Source organism: Gallinula chloropus (assembly GCF_964237585.1).
Source record: "Gallinula chloropus genome assembly, chromosome: 14".
In the NCBI taxonomy this organism is placed as follows: domain Eukaryota; kingdom Metazoa; phylum Chordata; class Aves; order Gruiformes; family Rallidae; genus Gallinula; species Gallinula chloropus.
Genome location: NC_140099.1, coordinates 13181031 through 13202460, shown reverse-complemented (window position 1 = coordinate 13202460; position 21430 = coordinate 13181031). Strand labels below are relative to the sequence as shown.

The 21430-nt window shown below is 35.4% G+C and overlaps 1 protein-coding gene across 1 annotated transcript in view; it reads left to right on the top strand.

The window, feature by feature from the left end:
• Positions 1–18215, top strand: part of PPP4R4 (protein phosphatase 4 regulatory subunit 4) — a gene marked incomplete at its 3' end in the record, with an annotated part of 41282 nt that extends 23067 nt beyond the window's left edge. Inside the window, exons 11-23 of the mRNA XM_084270378.1 lie at positions 1261–1344; positions 2614–2796; positions 3530–3635; positions 4427–4574; positions 7902–8046; positions 8942–8983; positions 9071–9145; positions 11343–11418; positions 11826–11906; positions 12249–12342; positions 12787–12857; positions 13602–13740; positions 18191–18215. Coding sequence (XP_084126504.1) covers positions 1261–1344; positions 2614–2796; positions 3530–3635; positions 4427–4574; positions 7902–8046; positions 8942–8983; positions 9071–9145; positions 11343–11418; positions 11826–11906; positions 12249–12342; positions 12787–12857; positions 13602–13740; positions 18191–18215 — 1269 coding nt within the window. The remainder of the gene's footprint in view (positions 1–1260; positions 1345–2613; positions 2797–3529; positions 3636–4426; positions 4575–7901; positions 8047–8941; positions 8984–9070; positions 9146–11342; positions 11419–11825; positions 11907–12248; positions 12343–12786; positions 12858–13601; positions 13741–18190) is intronic.
• Positions 18216–21430: the final 3215 nt, after the last annotated feature.

Genomic DNA, 21430 nt, shown 5'->3' with positions numbered 1-21430 from the left:
ACCCACTTGGAACTTATTAGCTTTTAAAAATATCAGTCTAAATTTTAATTTTATTTACTAAGAAATTATATGGAAAGATTTGGATTTGATGCTGTATTAAAATTGCTAGCATTCAAGGTTTTTGCTTTGGTTTATTTTAATTTCTCCAATTCAAGAGGAGATAAAGAAGTTCTCTGAGATTTATACAGAGTTTCAGTCCAAGATCTGGTACAGAATCTGTGAGTGTTTGAGGCAGTTTAGCTTACCTGTTTCAACCTGTGTAAAACATGAATCAGCTAGCTATATTACAGACAATATAGTGAGACTTTTTTGGATTGGAAAAAAAGACAATTATTTAGGTTTCAGATAAAAATCACCATTTCCTCTGATACCAGTTACTCCAGTGGTTAATCTTTTTTATCCTTTTCTATGTAGGATCTTTCAATATGGCATGGAAAAAATGAATTTTACTTTCAACTGCTCTTTTTCTTGTGGTACCCTCTGTTAGACATTTTCTAGGAAATTCAGTGTTCATAGAACATCCACTTACTGTTTATGAAATTCTGACTCATCCTAAAAAATTTCTCAAGTTAAATGCCTGGAAGTTGAGACTCAGAAGTTGGTGCTTATGAAAAATTCCTTGGTTTGATCCCTGTACAGTTATCTAACTAACAAAAAAAATTTGGTGCTCTATTGTATATACCACCTCAATCAGAATTGGTGGTCAAAATATTTTTTATGTACTTTTCTAGTCTATTCTGTCAAATATTATAACATTTGAAAGTAGGTTTATTCTATTAAGGCAGGGTATATGTTCTATTTTGCCAACTGCAGTTTTTCTTGAAGCAGGAAAAATTGCTTGTAAGATTCAGTTCACAAATACTAAAATAGTATCTTTGTGTTTGTTGACACTCTTGCTTTAACTGTCTATGAAATATATATCTTTCTCAAGAATGAATGTTAATTTCAAAATATTTTGGGCTATGAACAGTTTAGAAAGCATTGACTGTCGTATACACATAAATCAAAACTATAGCTTGCTTTCCTGAACTGAAACCTATAATACTTATGTTACTTACTGTATTCAAACATCAATTTAAATCCCAGTCCCCATCAATGCAAATATATTGTCTCCTTTATATTTTTTAAATTTTTTTTTCTTCAAGCATGCATGTGAAAGAACAGTAACATAGAAAATGTCAGCATGGATATGTAGTTGAGAGATAAAAATTAAGCCTAGTTAATTTACAGACCTCATTCATGCAGCCTTTCTTTAAATAGGTATTAGATGCTCTGGTAGGTCACCTTCCTGAAATCCTTGAACTAATGACTAATGGAGGAGAGAACAGTGGATCAGAAAGCAAGGTGGGTATGGGTTTTTTTTTTAGTTTGATTTCTAAATGAAAATAGTAGCAAAATTGTTCAGACATATATTGTATAAAAAGTCTTTCATGATTAGTTTCTGCTTTGGAGAGGTATAAAGTTTCTGTGGATTTTTGATTGTTGACTTTGTAAATTTGAAAAGGTTTTAAAGTTTAGACAATAAATAAATGTACAGCCTATCCATGTTTTTTTTTCTAATTAACCACAAATTTGCTGAAATAGATCAAATCTTGAAATGCAGTCATTAAGTTAAAGCTAAACTTGGTTTCATGCTAAGGGCATGATAGCTAATAGCTAATATTTCTCTTTTTGCATTAATGTGGCAACTGCTCATAGCTGCCATTTTCAGATGCAGTTGCTACTAGAAGGAATCTTACTCCCTGAAGTAAAGGCACTGCATTAGGTTGTAGGAGAGCTGTATCCATCTCCCAAATCTACTAATTTAATTGTATGTGGCTCTGAATGATAGTTAATTCAGTGGGTCCTCACCTGCGAAGTGGAACATGAAAAATCATCTGCTTCACAATGCTGTTTTGAGCATTCGTCCCAAATCTATAGAGAAATTGAGAAATTCTAACAATATAAGAACTTAATAATTTTATTTTCTTGTATAGACAGAAGCTGAGTGTGTAATTTAAACATCTGACAAATTCACATTTTACAGCTGTAAATCTATATAATGTATAACAAGTGCCATGTCAAGTGTGGCAGTCTGTTTCTTTTTGCTTAGCACTAAGGAGCATTTAACTTGGCTAACTATGAAGTCTTTCCCTCCTACTGAGAAAAGGTGTATAATTCCTACTAAATTTAATTAGGGAGTTGAGAAGAATAGCTGTAAAGATTAAGAGGCTAGAAGGAAAATGGGATTTATTTGGTCTGAGAAAGAAAACGGAAGAGGGTTTTCGTAATGGTATTCATATCTGCAAAAGGGTATTACAGAGAGAACAGTGATTAGTTTTTCTTCATTAGGAGGGGGGTTGGAAATGAAATTTATTTAGTTAGGTGCTGGAATAGCTTTTTGACTAGTTAAGTGGCATTTACTGCTTAAGGGAGATTGTTTAAACCCTATCATTATTTTTTTAAGAGCAAGTTAGGCTAATATCCACTAGAAATGGGCACAGTGTAGCTAATCCTGTCTGATGAGAGGAATTAATTCCCTTTTTGCAGTGTTTTCATGTGCTTTTTAAGCATAGTAATGTCGTACAACTAGAAGATGTAAAAATCCTTTAATGTTTATATTTTTATTTCTAGTTATTGTCTATTCCTGATTTGATTCCTGCATTAACAACAGCAGAACAGAGAGCAGCAACTTCTTTAAAATGGAGAACTCATGAGAAGTTACTACAAAAATATGCCTGTCTTCCTCATATCATTTCAAGTGATCAGATTTATTACCGTTTTCTTCACAGAATGTTGACGATCATTTTGACAAATGTGAGCCAGCCTCTTTCCCTTTTTTTATTTTTTCATGCTATTTAGAACAATAACCACCAGATACTTGCTATGTGTAGTACTTTATGTATTAGACTAATTTTAAAGTACTATTTTTCGTTAAATATGGTATATCAGGCTGTGGTTTTTTACATAAGACTGAGAAATTGCTCTGATAAATTCTCCCTATGTGAGAAGCAAAATTTGGGTTGTACAGATTGTCAAGTTTTTCCTCCCATCCAAGCCTTATGTCCTTTCCTTGTGCTCATTATGAGTTTGTTTCTAGGTAAATCAGAACTTTTTTTTTTTCTATGAGATAAGCCTTCTCTTTCCATACAGTACTTTACATTGTGTTCCATTCTTTATGAAAGAACACTTTATTCTGAAAATGAATGATCATTTAGAGCTACTAGTCTGAATTAATCCAAGAGTAAAGTGGTCTGCTGCAAGAGAAGATACTGTAAATTTTAGTTTCTAACACCTACAGTATAGAAGGTGTATTGCAAATACTTTAAGGTGTTTATGAAATAGTTGAGTAAACAAGTTATGCAGAAGGAATAAAAAAGTAGGTGTCTCATGATTTGGGCAAACTTCCTTATTCTCGTTACATTATGCTATTTCAAAATTTTTAAAGTTAGGCTAATTTTTGGCTATTTTTTCTCCTTTTAGAATTTTTATACATTTTCAGTCATGCTCCCTCAGGTATGCTTATTTCTTCCCGTTTATTTCTTTCAAGAATGTCCTGCCAGTCCAAAAAGCAGCTGCTCGAACTCTCTGCATTTATTTACGTTACAATCGCAAACAAGAACAGAGACATGAGGTTATTCAGAAGCTGATTGAACGTAAGATAATTTTTCCTTGGTGACTTAGAGAGGCAAGTTAGTTTAGAGTGAAGATCTATTTATGGTTATATTTATTCAGTGTAACTTTCTGCCATCGTTGGTGATGTAACACTTAGAAGACATTCAGTTGCTCCTATTATGGCCAGGAAAAGCATATTGTACGTATGTGAGGAATATATCTGAGATTTATGCAAAGGAATTGGGAAAGAGGCAATGTGGGAATTTGTAACATGCCAAGACCCCTCGAGCCCTACTTCTTGGATCCAAAATTGTTTAGCTGTAGCTGCTGCAGTATAAAAAGAGAGCTCTATAAAAGTAAAATTCTCTAGGGGCTTCAGCTTAAGAAGCGCTGAATAAATCTCAGAAATTAATTTATGAATGTGTTGGTCACCTAAGTTGACTTTCTGGTCTATGCTACATGTTTTAAAGATAGGGTAGAAATTTGAATCGTTCCCAGTAGCGATCCTTAATATTTACACAGTAATTTTGATACACCCATGACATGGTTTGAAAGGCATACAGGGCTTTGTTCAACACAGTAGCTAGTTCACTTGTTATTTTTGCTTTTTCAGATGGCTAAAGAGATAGGTCAAATTTAAATAAAATGCTCACTGGCAGAAGTGGTCATTGAATTCAGAAGGTTAGATTTTTCACTGAAAGAAATAATTGAGATAGGCTAAGAAACTGTGCCTTGTGATGAATGTGATTATCAACTTTGAGTCAAAGGTTAACCTTTGAAATGTTTTCTAGCTGCCATGAATACAGACTATCTCTGGATTGTTATTTTTCAGAACTGGGCCAAGGAAAAAGCTATTGGAACAGACTTCGGTTTTTAGATACTTGTGAATTCATAATGGAACTGTTTTCAAAATCATTCTTCTGTAAATACTTCTTTCTACCTGTGCTTGAGCTTACACATGATCCAGTGGCAAATGTGAGGTACTGTATGAAGAGTATGTAGCAGTGTACAGGAAAAAAGCTTTAAATATTATATTAAGAAATATTGTTATGGGTTTCATGTTGTGTTTAAATGGGATTTTAGTAAAAAGGTATCAAGTTTTCAGGCTGACCAGTATTAAAGGTGTAGGGAACCATGGAAATGATGTTGTAAAACCACAGAAGCAGGTCAAACTGAGTGTTTGAGAGCTGAATGAAAGTGTCAGGTTTTGGGAGTAAGAAGGGATCACTGAGGCAAAGGAGCCAGCAATAAAGATGAAAGTTGTAGGAAGAGAAGAGTTGTATGAAGAGAAAGGTAACTTAACAGCCTCCATTAATTTCCATCCATTTCAGTGCATGGAAGTAAAGTAAATCACATAAGTAATTCTTTCAGTTGTGTGAGTTTAATAAGTTAGCATAGGTTTGACCTTATGTAAAAGTTTTCTACTTTACTGTTAAAGTAAATTGAAAAAGAATCGAAAAATATAAGGAAATTTGGTATGTTACTCATTTTTATACAGTGGGTTTTTTTCATTGTTTTTATAGTCAGGCTTTCTGTAAGTGAACAGATAGGGACCAGGCAGTTATAACTAATAAGAAAATAGTTGATTTTTTGTAATGTATTTTCTGTGATTTTATGCTTTTAATCTTAGATCTGAAGTGTGTACTACACTAACATGTCTGAACATCAAATACTACTGCTGCATGGAGATTTAAATAAGCATAATTTGCACATACATGCATGCATTCAGAGCTTCACAAAGTGTGGCTTATTACCAACTGAAACTGTTAAAAAAGACCTTATGTTTAGTCTAAGTCCCAACATCTCAATTCAGCAGGATCCCAAATGTAAAATCTGGGATATTTTGTGCATAAGGTTAACATTTATGTCCTATGTCCTTAAATTAAGGGATTATATTAAAACAATAAACTAAATTTGTATATAATATGAAGTAGATTATTGCTTTTAACATGCTTTTTAATTAAAAGCTTTATTGATACAATATTAAGATTTAATGGAAATCTGAAAAAACCTGCAATCCTTTAACTGGCATTAAAATGAATTCTGTCACAAATCTTTTCAGCATTGTTTCCTAATGCGTTTTACAAAAGGAATGCACTGCTTGTATGAGACCATTTCAGAAGTTTAGAAGTCAGACATGCTTAATAGCTCATTTTTTTAAAACAAATATAGGTAGATAATATCCAGACTTTCTAGAGAGTGTAATGAGAAGTTGGGAAGGTTTTGAAGGTATAGAAACAGTCAGATTAATTAGTATAAGATTTTTTTAAATGCTATTAATCACAAAGTGACCATCTCTGGCACAGAACTGTGTCTGATCACAGGTCAGTGGAATGTGAGAACAGCAGAGTTATCACCATGTATTGTTCTTGAGGAGTTTTTAAATTCTTATAACATAGATTAAAACTATTCCCTATCAAATGCTCTTACAGTCTGATACAATGCAGTGATTTTTATTTTCTCAAATGTATGAAATGATTTTTATTTAATGTGCAGAGTATTTTAGTGTTAATGATATAAAAAGCAATGAACCCATTTATTATATAACCAGCTTAGGAGCAATAGCTAAGAATCAAGGCGAATCAAGGCAAATCAATTATTATAGAATCATAGAATCATTTAGGTTGGAAAAGACCTTTAGGATCAAGTCCAACCATTAACCTAACCACTGCCAAGTCCACCACTAAACCATGTCCATACGTACTATATTCACAATGTTTTTTAAATACCTCTATGGATGGTGACTCCACCACTTCCCTGGGCAGCCTGTTCCAATGCTTGATAACCTTTTCCATGAATAAATTGTTCCTTATATACAATCTAAACCCCTGCTGCCACAACTTGAGGCTGTTTCCTTTCATCCTGTCACTTGTTACTTGAGAGAAGAGACCAACACCTACCTGGCTATAGTCTCCCTTCAGGCAGTTGTAGAGAATGATAAGGTCTCCCCTCAGCTTCAAGGTGATCTGCTTTCTAACCTTCCCTGGCATGAAGGTCAGACTGACAGGCCTGTAGTTCCCCAGATGGTCCTTCCAGCTCTTCTTGTAGATAGGCATCATGTTTGCTACCCTCCAGTCAACCATGACCTCCCCAGCTGGCCAGGACTGCTGATAAACAATAAAGTGGCTCGGTGAGCAGTTCTGCCAGCTCCCTCAGTACCCTTGGGTGGATTCTGTCCGGCCCTGTAGACTTGTGTGTGTCTAAGTGCTGCAGCAGGTTGCTAGCCATTTCCCCTTGGATTATTCTGCTCCCCATCTCTGCCTTCCAGATCAGTTGACTGGGTAACCCAAGAACAATTTCAGTCCTTAGTACAGAAAAGATGTGGCTAAATTCACCTCAGTACTGTATGCTGTTCAGTTGGAAAGCAGGCAAAGTTGAGTTTCACAGGGATGCTCTAGTAACAAATAAAAATGTATCCACACAATGTTTGAGCAGAAAGGCATTAAGTTTGAATTTTCTGTTCTTGTTTTCTTTATATGAATAATTTTTTCTCCCATTTTTTACTGCATTTAAATCTGCATCAGCCAAGCAGCTCACAGCTTCTGAAAGCATCATAGACTGTTACTACTTTTGTTTCACCTTGATTCCTAACCACACTGTACACCCCTTGTATTGCCCTGAGGACTCCTTATTGGACCTTTGGCTAGCCTGATTAAACTCACTAAGGCATCAGAAAGCTGTCCACTTTCTTCTGCCCTCCCCCTCTCAAGTAAGTTGGTTTTCTGCCATATTAGCAAGCGGAGTGTTGGGCTGGCTGAGCTGATCAAAAGGCCAGCAGCAGAGACAGCACAGGCAAGCGGAGCCTCCAGACAGAAGCAAGGAGAAAGGGTATGGGAAGGAAGGGCTTTTTTCTTCTAGGAGCCAGTAAATAGTTAAATCACTTTAGCCTGCCTGATAGAGCTTCAGCCTCGAAGTTGTACAGAACTGTAGTCACATGATTGGTGACACTTAGGCTCCTTTGTATGGATGACCCAGACTTCCAAAGTATTTAGGTACCTGATAGTGTTAGGTGTGTAGATAATTTTAGAAATCTAGAGGTCTGCTTATCTTCCTAGGTTAAAAAAAAATCCCTCAAAATACAAAGAAATACATGCTTTCAGATACAGGAATGTAGTCCCATTCTATGGAGAAACTTTTACAAGCATTGCAGTGTATCTGGCAGCAAGACATAAGGAACAATCATTTCTGAAAAATAAGACCTACTAAATTAATTACTTTATGTCAAATGCTGGTATGCAATACAAACACCCAATTTTCACTAAGCAGCTGCATCAAAAGGTGAATATTTACTTTTTTTTTTCTTGTAGAATGAAGCTGTGCTGTTTGTTGCCAAAAGTTAAATCTACTCTGAAGATTCCCACTGATAAACATTTACTTCAGCAGTTGGAATTATGTATTAGGAAACTTCTTTGTCAAGAGAAAGACAAAGATGTCCTGACTATTGTAAAAAGAGTAAGAACTTTTCTTTTCCAGCAGTATTTTGTCTTGGGGTTATCATTAAAAGTTAAAATCATCAAAGTTATGCTTTCTGTTGGTTCTGGTAATGTAAGAATTGGAGACTAAAGAATTCTGTTGTCTATTATGTAATTTTGAAAAATTAAGAAGGTGTAGTGTAGTGCATTCTGTCAAATTTAGGAGAGTTGGTGTTTCCTTGGTTACTTACATTGCAGTTATTTTCCGTGACTGGGATTCAGGGCTTTGGCTCAATGACCATTTGTGAAAACATAGCAGATGACTAAAGACAGGATTAAAGGTTGACTCTGGTAAAAAACATCAAGTCTCTGAGGTAGATATTTTAAATCTATTTATTTTATAATACACAGTAGATTTGCAAGGTTTTGAAATGTTAGAAATGTCTTTAATGTGGATATTCACAAAATAGTACACCTGTGAGGGATTGCCATGCTCAGCCTCAAAGAAACCGTGAAGTGAAGTAGCTGAAGTAAGTGGCTTCCCTATAGACCTAGTCTGCAGGAGTTTGGATGAACACCCACCTGAAGCATCCTGGTTTATTCACAGATTCCTGAGCTGTTTTTCAGCCTTGTTTCCTAGGCCATTGCTCCAGCTATTCATGCTTCTGTGCTTTCTTTGAGTGCATTTTGAGTTCCATATAGATAGTCTATTAGTCCTTCACTGTGAGTCTCAGAGGGACTCTGAGAATACTCTCTGACAGCTTTAACTGCATTTGTAGCACAAAAATACTAGCATAGGCTTCAAATATTTAGGAAGAGAAGTCATGCTTAATTTTCGATATCACTCTTCTAAGTGGCTTATCCAGACAGTTGTTTAGCTAAAAGTGTGACATGCTGTTGAGTAAGGAGAAATAATGTTTTAATTTTCTTTATAGACAGTGTTAGAATTGGACAGAATGGAGATCTCTGTAGATGCTGTAAGTACTTAGTAACTTTAATACTAACCAAGTACTTTTAATTCCCATTTTCATGTAGTGATTTTTTTTATTGATTTTATTTTGAAGTTTCAGAAAAGATTTTACGAAAATGATTTATTGGATCAAGAAAAAGAGAGACAAGAACATCTCCTTTTGGAAATGGTATATTTTATCAGTACAATCTGTCCTTTTTAATAGTTTATAGCTAAATCTACATGAGGCAATAATTGTAAGGTAGGGGAAGTGCCTATTATGGAAACACTTGGTCATAATCTGTATGTAGTTTCATTTTATACTTTACAGTAATGTTAAGACCTTTAAAGTGATAGATAATTTGCTTTTTGGTACTACCTAAATTTTGCTGTATCCATTAGTAAGGCAAAGTGAAGTTTCTAGAAAAATACTTTTGATGCATCTATAGTTCTAAAATTTTAAGCCCTTCAGCAAACTTTATGAAATCTTTTTTGAGGGAGCTTAGCAATTTGTCAGGCATGTATAACATTATTTAATTATGTTGTAACATCTTTTGTGCCAAGGAAGTCAAAGGAGGCTCTGTGTGCTACAGGCTTTCCTCTTAGCCAGAAAAGAACAGAAAAGAAGTAAGGCCACTGACATCTGCAGCCTGGCAGAAGGGAGACAGTTCAGGCTGTATTGAGGAAAAGGAGCTACAAGTTACTTAGGAACTGGAAGAGAAGTCTGCAGGATGCTTTTCCAATTTATAAAACTATTAATCTTCAATCATTGCTGTAAGCAAAAGCTGCAGCAGGTGTTCACGACATAAGCTACTACGTGTTCATAAAGTGCAGATTAGATCACTGCAGTCCTCTGTTCTACTGCCTCCTCTCCAATTTGAGGTGGGAGAAGCTAGGAACCTGATAGGCTTTAGAAGAGGCTGAATTTCAATAGTATGGTGCCTCTGACTTGTAGGAGTTGAAGTCCCCTGTAGAGACCCAGAACAGGTTTGAGATTGTCCACAAAATATCACTTCTACCTCTTGGGGATTGCTGCAGAGAATGTCTGTGGCCACTTTGGTGTAAGTAGGTGCTGCAGACCTTCTGTTGGACAGCTGATTTCTCAGTTCATGATACCTGTCTCATATTCCCTGACACCTCAAGTTAGCTGGAGTTAAAGGTTCAAGCTTTGTTCTCAGGACCTGTGTACACATTTTCAGACTTGAGCTTAGCTTTAGCAGTTTTTAGGTAGAGGTAATTAATGGTTTTATAGGGAAAGCATTTCGGGCTGTGGCAGATAACATCTGTTATCATCTATGATAATGTTAATATTTAGCCTATTTAGTCTACAGCTAGACTTTAGAAGAGCACCTATATTTTTATGATCTATCCCGCTGATAGAGATATACCTCCTGTATCTCAAAGGTCTCATTAAACATTGTCTGAGGCATATTTTTGCAGAGCTGGGGAGGTACACAGTAAATTGTGACCTGTTGCAGTCCCAAAGAGATGAGGAGCCATTGAACCCAGTTGAATGTGTCTGACTACCAAAGATTTTAATGCTGTGTTAATAAGTTTCCTTAATTTTAGTAAACGACTTAGTAGAAACTTTATTCCTGCAACCTTGACCTGAATTAATTACCTCTTTTTTGATTTTTTTCTTTTTTTTTAAACTTGGGTAGTAATTAGAGTGAAATAAAAAAACCTGAGTAGAACAATTATGAGCTGCTTGGCACTTTTAATTATGAAAGTAGTACAAAACAATTACTGACTTTTGAAATGATTGCTCTAAGAGGCATTGGATGTGCTCTTTAAAGGTATTCTAAGAGTAGATTATTTTACAGAAAGTCAAATAAATTCATTATACTTTAAGAATAGTAATGCTTGGGTTTGTGTTGCATAAAGGCTAATCAAATATAGGTGTTAATTTTAGACCTTTAAAAAATTTGAGCATGTGTGACCCCTTACCATTTGAGAAGAACATTTTTGTTGAGTTGTATGTTTTAATTAAAAGTATTGCCAGTTCTTTTATCAGAGTATTGGTACAGTGCAAACATTTTACGTTTTCAGCTATCAATTTTTGGATCTTTTTAACTGGGGGGGGGGGGAACCCTAAAACAAAAACCAGGCATAATTTTAATAGTAAGTTATAAATGTGAATGTCAACTCTGACGTTCCTTGGTAATTCAGGGCAACATTTTTTCATGTAATTTTTATATAGGATAAGTACCCTGATTTCATTTTGTACTATTTAATTGATTCTGGAGATGGTTACTAGGGGTTGTAGTAATAGTAGGAAATAGTAGAAATTAACTTATTTTGGTGATTTGGAAGCAATCCCTAATCTAAACATAGTTTGGGGTTTTTTTTTGATTAATTGCTAAGAAAATTATTAATTTTTTTTTTAGGAACAATTAGAAAAAGAAAAGCAGCAAAATGAAGGAAGATCTACAAGTATTAATGATAAAATGTTTGAAAAGAAGCGTAAGTTTGTTTATTTGTGTACATCTTGTTTGTGCATGCATTACTCTTCTACACAGGTAGAACAGAAGGGAGCAGAAAAGAGGCATTTCAGACCGTGAATAGCAGATTTTTAGAAAGGGGTGATAAAACTTTACATTTCTATATATTTCTAAAGACATTTATGAAAACAGGCCTCATTATACTGTAAGAAAGACTTTTGCCTTAATAAAATATGTGACAGTTTTATTTCTCTGGTATTTTTCATTTTGGGATGTAGTGTAAATACTTGTTTGTGGTATTTCTGAAGTGTTAGTAGCATTGGATTAGACATTCTTACTGTTTACCCCAGGACTGTAATAAGTTATATCCTCTTTTTCATTTAAAGTTAAGCTTTAAGAGAGAAGTATTTATACTAGACATTTTTTTAGGCAGAGACAGTAAAACATCATCAGTGTTGGCAAAAAGTATCACACTCTCTGTTCCTGGGAGCTCTTCTGGTACATCAGCAGGTAAGAACACTTTAATAGCCCTTCTAGAATGCTTTGATCTCACATCAGCAGGTTAAAAGTCAGGAAAACTGCTGTTGGCATTTGTGGGCCAGAGTTTCACCTACTGCACATAGGAAAAGTTTCCACTTCTAGAACTGAATGTGTTTTCTATGTTTTTTTAGTTTTACTTTTTTCTTCATTATATCAATAGGTGATGCAAGGTTTGTTTTTTGTTCATTGAAGTATTTAAATCAGTTCCTTCAGCTAGCATAGCTTGGAAAAAGAGATCTTAAAAAATGTAGTTAATTATTGAGGAAATGCAATGATATCCACGTTAAAATATTTTTCTACTTATAACTTTAGGCAAAGAAGACAAGAAATCCAAGTTGGTTCGAAGCCAGTCCTTCAGTACTCAAGCACTACATCCAAAATACAGCAACATAGACAAGTGTCCTAAGTATCTTTATCATCTTCATTGCTTACTTGACACCTGTTTACCTACTAGACAACTGTTATGAAATTATATGCACATGAATGTATGAAAGGAGTGATATGCTCTCTGAATTATGACCTAAATTTAAAGCTTTCTATTTAATTGATTAGGGTATGCAGTTTTAAACTGAGGGAAGAAATACTATTTTAAGGCATGCTGAGGCCTACAAACTGATTAATTCTTTTTAAGTTAAGGAATCATAAATTATCATCTATTAAAAATAGTTTTCAACATGAAATACTAAATCAAAAACCATACATTTCTTAATGAGATCTCAGCATTACTTTCTCATTTGATTTTTTCATATAAACTCAGAAATAACCTAAAATATTATTGAATTTCAGGATGATACAAATAAGAATAACACTTTTCTATAATAAACAATTTGGGTTTCTTTTGTTTTTTCAGTAAAAGCTCTGCTACAGGATATACATCTTCAGTATCAGGAATGGGAAAGAGTTGTATGTTATCCTTTAGTGGTAAGTAGGTTATTACATTATACTTGACGTTACTTTTTTGTGTTGGTGCTGAATATGTGGGCATATTCTTACAGGCATGCTGTAAGATACCATACTGCTAAAGAACACTGAATATAGATATTCAACATGTTTGAACAATTAAGTGCTAATCTCGTTAGTCATCTTTTTTGAGATTTTTTTTTTGTTTTCACATTTGTTTAAACCTTTAAAGTAGTAAAAGTAAAATGAGTTTGGCATTTTTTGATTGGCATTTTGAAGGTCATAGAAAAGTTCTGTTTGCAATTTTCCCTCCACCCATTTAATCTAAGGAAAGAGATATTAATGTGTAACTTCTGCTGATTTAGGAGAGAGAAACCCCTGTCTGCAAATGCCCTGTTCTCCATTTGCTGTTTGGATGCATAAAGATTACAGTGAGATGAATTGCTTCCTAGAGGAACCTGCCTTTTTCCATTTGCTGCCAAAAGACACAGATAATTAGCTTAGATGAAATAGTTACATTTTAGGCAGCTGACAATTGACCAACTAAATCCCCCTGTTTTAAAATATTAATGGTAATAATCTGTTTCAATTATTTTATTTAGCATTTTTTCATAAAATACTTGAAGAAAAGTTACGCTGAAACTTAACAGAAAGTTAAACTTTTGGATTATTGCCATAGGAAATATGCCACTATTGCCACAGGAAAGAGAGCTAATTCTGTTCACTCTCTGTGTGCTTTGCCTAAACTGCAGCTCTTTATTTCAGATGATTCGTTCCGGACTCATTCTACTGGTAATAGTGGGAACCCTGCCTTCCCTTCCAGTTCTTCTGCTCGCAACTTGTTTAACTCAACTGACCAAAAGAACAATGGAAATAAGGAGAGTCAGTCCCGAAAGATGAGCATGTAAGTGGTTGACAAGAGGTTAAGTCAAATTTATGGGTAACATTTTCAAAATAAACTCAAAAATAACCATGGAAAATTAAGCCTCTATGATAGCTCTGTGACCAGATTTTGAAGTACTAAACCAACAGATTAGAAATATGATGTGTGCAATTAGAAGTGTCTTTGAGGTTGTGTTGCATTCCCTTTTAATTAGTCTTTCACGTAGGTTCTCCTGCATGTTTGTGCTCATCTGGTATATGATGGGGAGGGAGAGTGAAGGTTAATGTGTTTGATATGTACTAATTGCTGTCACTGTGATTTAGCTGCCTGTAGCTAGAGATGTAGAATGTATGTATTGTTAGGTAATTTATTTTTTCCCTTTACCTCTTTTATGCGCTCAGATATATTTATGTATTCCTATGAAACAATTTTATGTTGAATTTTGAGAGTTATGACGAACTATGTCTGCTACATGTTATTAAGGCTGTCGTCTTTGCCTTACATTAGCCATTTAGATAGAAAAATGCAATGCTAGGCATATCCCTCAGGCTGTTCTTTAAACGTCAGCCTAAACTGTTCAGTGTTTTGCAAGAACAAAATGAAAAATGAATTTGTTTGCTCCTGTGGTAAAAGCATAAGCCTTTTCTTAGAAAATGGCTGTGATGTGTACTTATTCAGTCAAATCTCTGTAGGCTCTAGCAGCTAATTCTTGTAGTTTTAAATTACTGTCATTGCCCTAGCTGTAATTCTGGGTGCTCAAACTGAGATTTTTTTCTTTGCTATCAGAGATTTGCGTTTGTAGTCAAGGCAGAGTGGAGAAAGGAAAGGAGCCAGCTATAGAAAGAAAGGGAGGTTGGTTGGGAAAGTAGACTTGAGTGTAATAGGAACTAGAACTAGAAGCTGAAAAGGATGGGGAAAAGCAAGCTGGGCCTTGGAAGTCTGACTAGGTATGAGACCAAGAACAAAAGGAGAGTCCAGAAAGTGAGAGGTACATTCAGCTTCTTGTGTAGATTGTGTTATGATCCAGTCTCTTGCTGCATAGGTTTTTTTTCTGCTGGAATTTTGCCACCTTCACTGTACAAGATAAATTTGTTTTGGAACAAAATCAATCTTGCATAGTGACCTATTGTTTTTAAAACTGCATTTTCTCAGTATAAAGCTTTAAATAGAAGTAGTGAATGAAGGTAAGAGTGTGTTGAGTCAGTGGTTTCATAGCAGAAGTACTTTAGATGCCAGTCAAAGTGTACTCTATCCCAGTCTTTGCCGTTCTAATGCCTTCTCTTAAACACTACCCATGGTACTTACTTCAGACTTTATATAAGGGATCATTAGGTGTTCACTACTTTCAAAGTGCAGGATGTCAAACTCCACGGTTAGATTAGTAAACATGCTGACATGTTAAGCTATCTATAGTGTATCTTGAGTACATAAAAAAACATACAGTGCTACTTTGCAAACATTAGCTGTACTCAAAAATCCATGTGCGCTCAACCTAATCACTGCATAGACCTGTTCCCTGTCTTTAAAACCAGAAAATTAGTTCAAATATTGTAACTTTTTTTAAGCAATGATTGTAGAAATTCCAATTACTCATCTGTCTCATAAGGATTTCAGGAAAACAAATGGATTAATATTCACAAAGCTATTAGATACAAAGATTAGTTAGACATACTTTTTGCATCACATAAAACTTTTCCAAATATCAAAGGACAGAAAAAGACCCCCACAAAGTAGTTTGTACCTTTGTCCTAAGGCAGGAAAGTAGAATGTAGGAGACTTTGCTGCGAGTCTCAGTGAATAATTTGTTCCTAATGTCTGATCTAATCTACTATCCTTCAGTTTAAAGTCATTATCCCTTGTGCTATACATGGCTGCGTAAACAGTCCTTCTCCAGCTGTCCTGTAGCCCCTCCTTTAGGTGCTGGAAGGCTGTTCTAAGGTCTCCTCGGAGTATTCTTTTCTCCAGGCTGAACAAGCCCAATTCTCTCAACCTGTCTTCATAGGAGAATTGCTCCAGCCTTCTGATCATCTTTGTGGTCCTTTGTCATTTTTATGTTGGGGGCCCCAGAGCTGGACACAGTACTCCAGGTGGGGTCTCACAAGAGCAGAGTAGAGGGAAAGAATGGCATCCCTTGACCTGCTGGTCATGATTCCTTTGATTCAGCCCAGGATCCAGTTGGCTTTCTGGGCTGCAGGTGTACATTGCTGCTCATGTTGAGCTTCTTATCAACCAACACCCCCAATTCCTTCTCCTTAGGGCTGCTCCCCATCCATTCTCCACCCTGCCTATAGTTGTGCTTGTGATTGCACTGACCCATGTGCAGGAACTTGCACGTGGCCTTGTTGAACTTCATGAGGTTTGCATGGGCCCACCTTTCAAGCCAGTCAAGGTTCTCCTTGGGCATTGAGCCTTTCACTGCAGCTGTTTGAGTGTTACCCTTCAGCTAATTCCATGCCCACTGAGTGGTCCATCCATTAAATCCCCATGTCTCTAACTTAGAGCCAAGGATGTCATATGGGACAGCGTCAAATGCTTTGTACAAGTCCAGCTATATTATTTAGTAGCTTAAATGTAATGTTTTCCATAAAACTACTCTACTGAATGCTTGCAAATGTTCACTTTTGACAATATAGTGCAGTTAGCAGGGATGATGAATTTCTGACTTCATATATTCATGTGTTCCAGGAATTTTTCAAAACTCAAAGTTACTTTGGTGGACAGCTGAGTATTCTTTAGTTCAGACATTTTGTTTACCCCATTTCAGAGATGTGTGTGCCAATTAAAATATTCTCTTTTAGACAATCTCACTAAATCCCAATCCAGTGCTCAAAAGCAGGTGAGAAGAAAATGATCATTAGCTTTGATGTCATTTGCTATACCTTAGGTAATACTCAGGCAATAGAAAATGCAAGAATTAGGCTGAGGATGCACCCATACAACTTAATGGTGGAATCACTAAAGAATTGAATACCTGCTTTAAGCACCTTATGGAAGAGGAAGGAATCAGCACACTGCTTGACTCTTTCATCCCACAAGAGACCTTACTAAGTCAGTTTGCAGAGCAAACGTGCTGTTGTTTCTGTTGAAGAGTTGCTAGTTAGATCATGAATCATCCTAGTGCAGAAATTGACATGATTCATAAACACTGTGTTCCATCAAGTAGTGTGATCTTGTGTTATTATGCTATGTAGCTTTATTATCTTCTTTGAAATGTTTTCATTTTGACAAAATTAAGATATTGTCTTTTAAGATGAGGATAGCTGTTTTTCTTGAGTTTCTATTGCTGTAATATGACTGATTTCCATATGTAATTGATCAAAAGTATCTTCCAGAACTTTATAGATTCACCAATAAAAATATCGATCTTTAGAGACAGCATTTAAGAATTTTGCATCTTGTCTATAGACATACATTTAGTGCCTGATTTTATTTCATTTTCCATTAAAACTTACTTCAGGAGTGAGGGATACAGGTTTTATATCCTGTAAAAAGTGGGAGTAAATTTATTGCTGCATAGAAATCCATTTCTGAATAGTAAATTGATACCAGTATTTTATAAGACAATAAGGTCACAACTGACCTTTAAGGCATCCATGTTGGTATGTGACCATGTTGTAACAATTATGTGCATAAGTGTCTTAAAATAGTGCCTTTCATACAGTTGCTTAGGAAGTTGAATACACGACGAAATAGTTCTGTAGTAGATCAGTGGCAGTTTGAGTTGATTCCTTATGGCTTCTAATCATGTTTTCATCATGCCATCTAAGATATTTAGAGTTCTGAGGTCGAGTAGGACTGGCATGTGATTTGGATTCTATGTCTAAGATGAAACTAGTAGGTGTCCTGACACTGATATATAATTATGGTAGGTTCCATCAACTATTTAAAAGGGTGAAACAGAGCAATATATTATGTTGTGTCTAAATAGTACTGTAAAATATTGATGCAAATTAATATTTCCACAGAGTTCTAAAAGTTAAGCTCTGTTCCTTGAAGTCATTTCTGACCAATACAGATGTTAATTGACATAGCTACAACTGTGTGAAGATTTAAAGATTAAAAAAACTAAAGCTATGAAAAATGCAGGAATTGTCAAAATGCTGTTGTGGTCAACAGAAGACCTCCAAATAACACTGTAAAAAGTTTCTCTCTCCTTCCACATCTCCACTTTCCCCAGATTTCATCATGCCTTAAGATGGAGACCTCTGGCATTATTTGTAGCCATGAGCAGGCTGCTTGTACTTAACCATCTCACTACATTACATTTTGTAGAGAATTTAATACTGGAGAAATACACCTTTCTTAGGAAGAAGGAGTTCATTTGGCTTTCTCAGTGCACTGGAGCAGCTAGCAATTTTAAAAGTACTGCAGTTAAGATATTAAAATGTTGGATGCAATAGCAGTTTATTTTGTTATGTTACTTAATAATATAGCAAAAATATATTATGTGTGTTTCTTCTTTTGTATGAAGAAAAAACAGAAAATCAAACTCTTAGATCTTCTGACAGAAAAAGAAGGGAACCAGAGACCGGTGGAAGCAGCGTTCTGGTGCGATAAGGTTGGAGCAGCAGATGGGACTTTCTAATGCTTGGAATGAATAAAGTGCATCTTGCAATGTTAAAACCTTTTATCTTTTAAATAAAATCCCAAGCTGTAAAATATGTTCTGATAAGTAATGTAATGGTTGCAGAATTCTAACGTTGTAGTGAAATGTTATAAAATATAACTTCAGCTATGTGCTCTTAACTGCTGCAGCTAAAGAGAGGGTTTTGTTTTCTTCAGTTGCGCCTTTGTAGGTCAAATTCTTGGATTTAGAATGCATATATCCATTACTTAATTGGCTTATTTACAATTTCAGCAATTCTTAGCACCCATGTTTTATGCAAGAAATAGAAGGAATTGTCATGAATATGAAAAAGTAATCTCACGTTTCAAAGAATCTTCAAACCTTCTTTAAGACCAAAGTCCAGAGCCATTGATCAGTCTATAAAAAACCATAAAGTTTAGTAGCATTATGCTGTGAATATGGAGGTGATGTTTTTACAAGTAGTAAGTAAAGTTCGTAAAAATCCTGTGTAAGTTTCAAAGCAATCTAAAAGCAAATGTCTCCATATGGTATATAAAAGTTTTATTTCATAAATTTTATTTCATAAATTTTGTTGTACAAATACTTGTTTTAATTTTTAGTATTTCAGATTGTATTTTCACTTGAATAATTTATAATGATGAATCTAGTTTTTAATCAGCTGCTCTTGCAAGCCATCATGCTTCAGTGATGTCATCTGCATTTGTTTGTATTAATGCTGATGTTTCTATCAAAATTTGTCGGTGAGAAAACATGCGATTCTATTTTAAAAAAATTCTATTTATGCCAATACTTGAGAGAGAGCCTATGAAGCTATTGTCAGCTTCTCTATTTCAAAATGGAAGCAGAGTAAATATATTGATATCAGAAATACGTGTTTTTTAAAATTTATTGGTGTATGATAAAGATGATCTGATCTGTGAATGCATATGCGTGTGTGGTTACTTTTTATAATGTAAAAATATGAATGATGATTTACTCAAAATAAAACCTAGGACAATGCTGTACATGCATGTTCTTGAAAAAAAATTCTCAGGGCATCTTTTATAATTAAAATAAATAAAAGCATTTACCTATAGAAGGTATTTATTTTAAATAGTAATAATGCTGGATGTATGCTGTCTTGTGTGAAGTACAAAATGTGTCTTTACGTTTGAAGTCTTAAGCTTCTTACACTGCAGGTAGATGTAGGTATAGTCTCTGTCTTTAGTCACAGACATTGTTTGGATTCTGTGGAAACACTCAAGTTTTCAGTTTGTTCTGCAGCCTGGCCTAGGATACTGTAAATCACAGATTTCTTTAATAGCTTCTTCAAGTATTATGATATTTAACATGCAATATTGATACAGATATACAGATGACGTATACTGGCTACTCCTAGGTTCTGCTTTTGTCTCATTAATGACAACAGATATTCCCAGTTCCCCAGGGACAGCTAACTCAACGTGCCAGCCACAGCTGCTCACCCGTGGGCACAGAAGACTGCTCAATCTGTTCTCAGTCTGACTTCTGCCAGGGACCAAACTCTTATCAGCAGTACCCAGCTGCAGAACAGGACTCAAAACTGTGTTTGACCCTCCGATGCCTTTACTAGAGCAATGCAGAACAGCCAGTAAGTTCAGAAACTTGAATCCAAGCTATTTCTCCCCTTAGTAAGCATGTAATAAGTTCTGTATACAGCCTATCCTTTGTTTCTTATTGGCTGTCACTCGTCTGTCATTTTTAATTTTCAGTTAATGCTGGTAACACATGCTTCACACAGAAACTCTACTATGTAATCTTTAAATGCTCTATTTAGACATTTTTGGGGCGGTCTGCAAATCTTCCTTGTATAGTACTGCTGGTGTCTTGTGTATACTTTCATCAGTCCTTCACACTACAGATGTCCATCCAAGCAATCTTTTGTGGGGCTGCTTACTTCTAGGTTATTTCTACTGGAAAGCACCAGTACTTCGTTGCATTGTTTGTATTTGCCACTCAGAATAACAGCTGGAGGTCAACTCTAGTGGTTACTGGGTGAGTCTTGTATGGAGCAGCATTCCTCCTGTTAGTCTTTCAGAGGAAAGGAGGAGCGATTTTTCTTTCTGGACACATTCATACTGCAGTGGTGAGGTAGGTTAGATGCACCTTTGTAGTCTAGTCAGATGCCAGTCTGCTTGTGAAATCCTTTTGTGAGTGGCTCGCACTGGTGTCTGGGCTGATGTGAGTAGGCATCTAATGGTAACTGAGTTGACTTTTAGAGATGTTTACCAGCTTTACCCTGTCAAGTGTCTTTGTGTCTTCTCTTGCCTGCACATCTGTCTGAGTGTGTTTATTGATAGACACCTTTGAAGCTTCTATGCCAAATGATTTTGGAAAATCTTCTGCCCCCTTTTGGGCAGCTATTTTGTGAAGGCTGTATGAGCAAGTAGAGTAATGCTTAGATCTGTTACTTATATATAGTTAAGTAAAGCCTTTTGCATTGTTTCATACTTTATATATAAGACTGCTGCTAATTAAAATCTACTAAATGTTAAAGATCTTGCTGTTCTGTTGGAATCACTGCACTACTTGAATAAAGTGAATTGTATTTATATCATGAAAATATTTTTCTGAAAAATTTTGGCAACACCTGTTGGATTTTAGGATCAATGCCCTGACTAGTTTATTCCACCGTTATGGAGGTATGATTTTTCCTGCCAAATTCTGTCTTGGTTAAGGCCTCATATGTAGTTTAATGCAATATATAGATGATAACACACACAGAATTTCTGGGTTTAGGAGAGGCCCAGCTTGGTGTTATAAAGCAGTACAGATTCAAGCTTTCCAGGTTCAAAATACCAAAGTTATTTTTCAGAATTATTTTGTCTTTAGTAGGAGGACTATATTAAAAGCAGGCACAACATGTACCCAGAGAAAATGAGGTGATTTGATACTCTGAATAAACACTTTAAAAGAGGTCACACTCCCAGACGATGCAGACTTCATGATAGACTCAGCACAATTTCTGCAGTAATAAAATGAAGATCTGTAGACAGAGATCTCTTTTAGGGCTTGATCCCACTTCTTTTTTTGTAAGTGGTAAAATTCTGCTAACATTTGGGGTCAGTAGTCTCCCCAGTTTTATTGCAACAGAAGGATGCATCG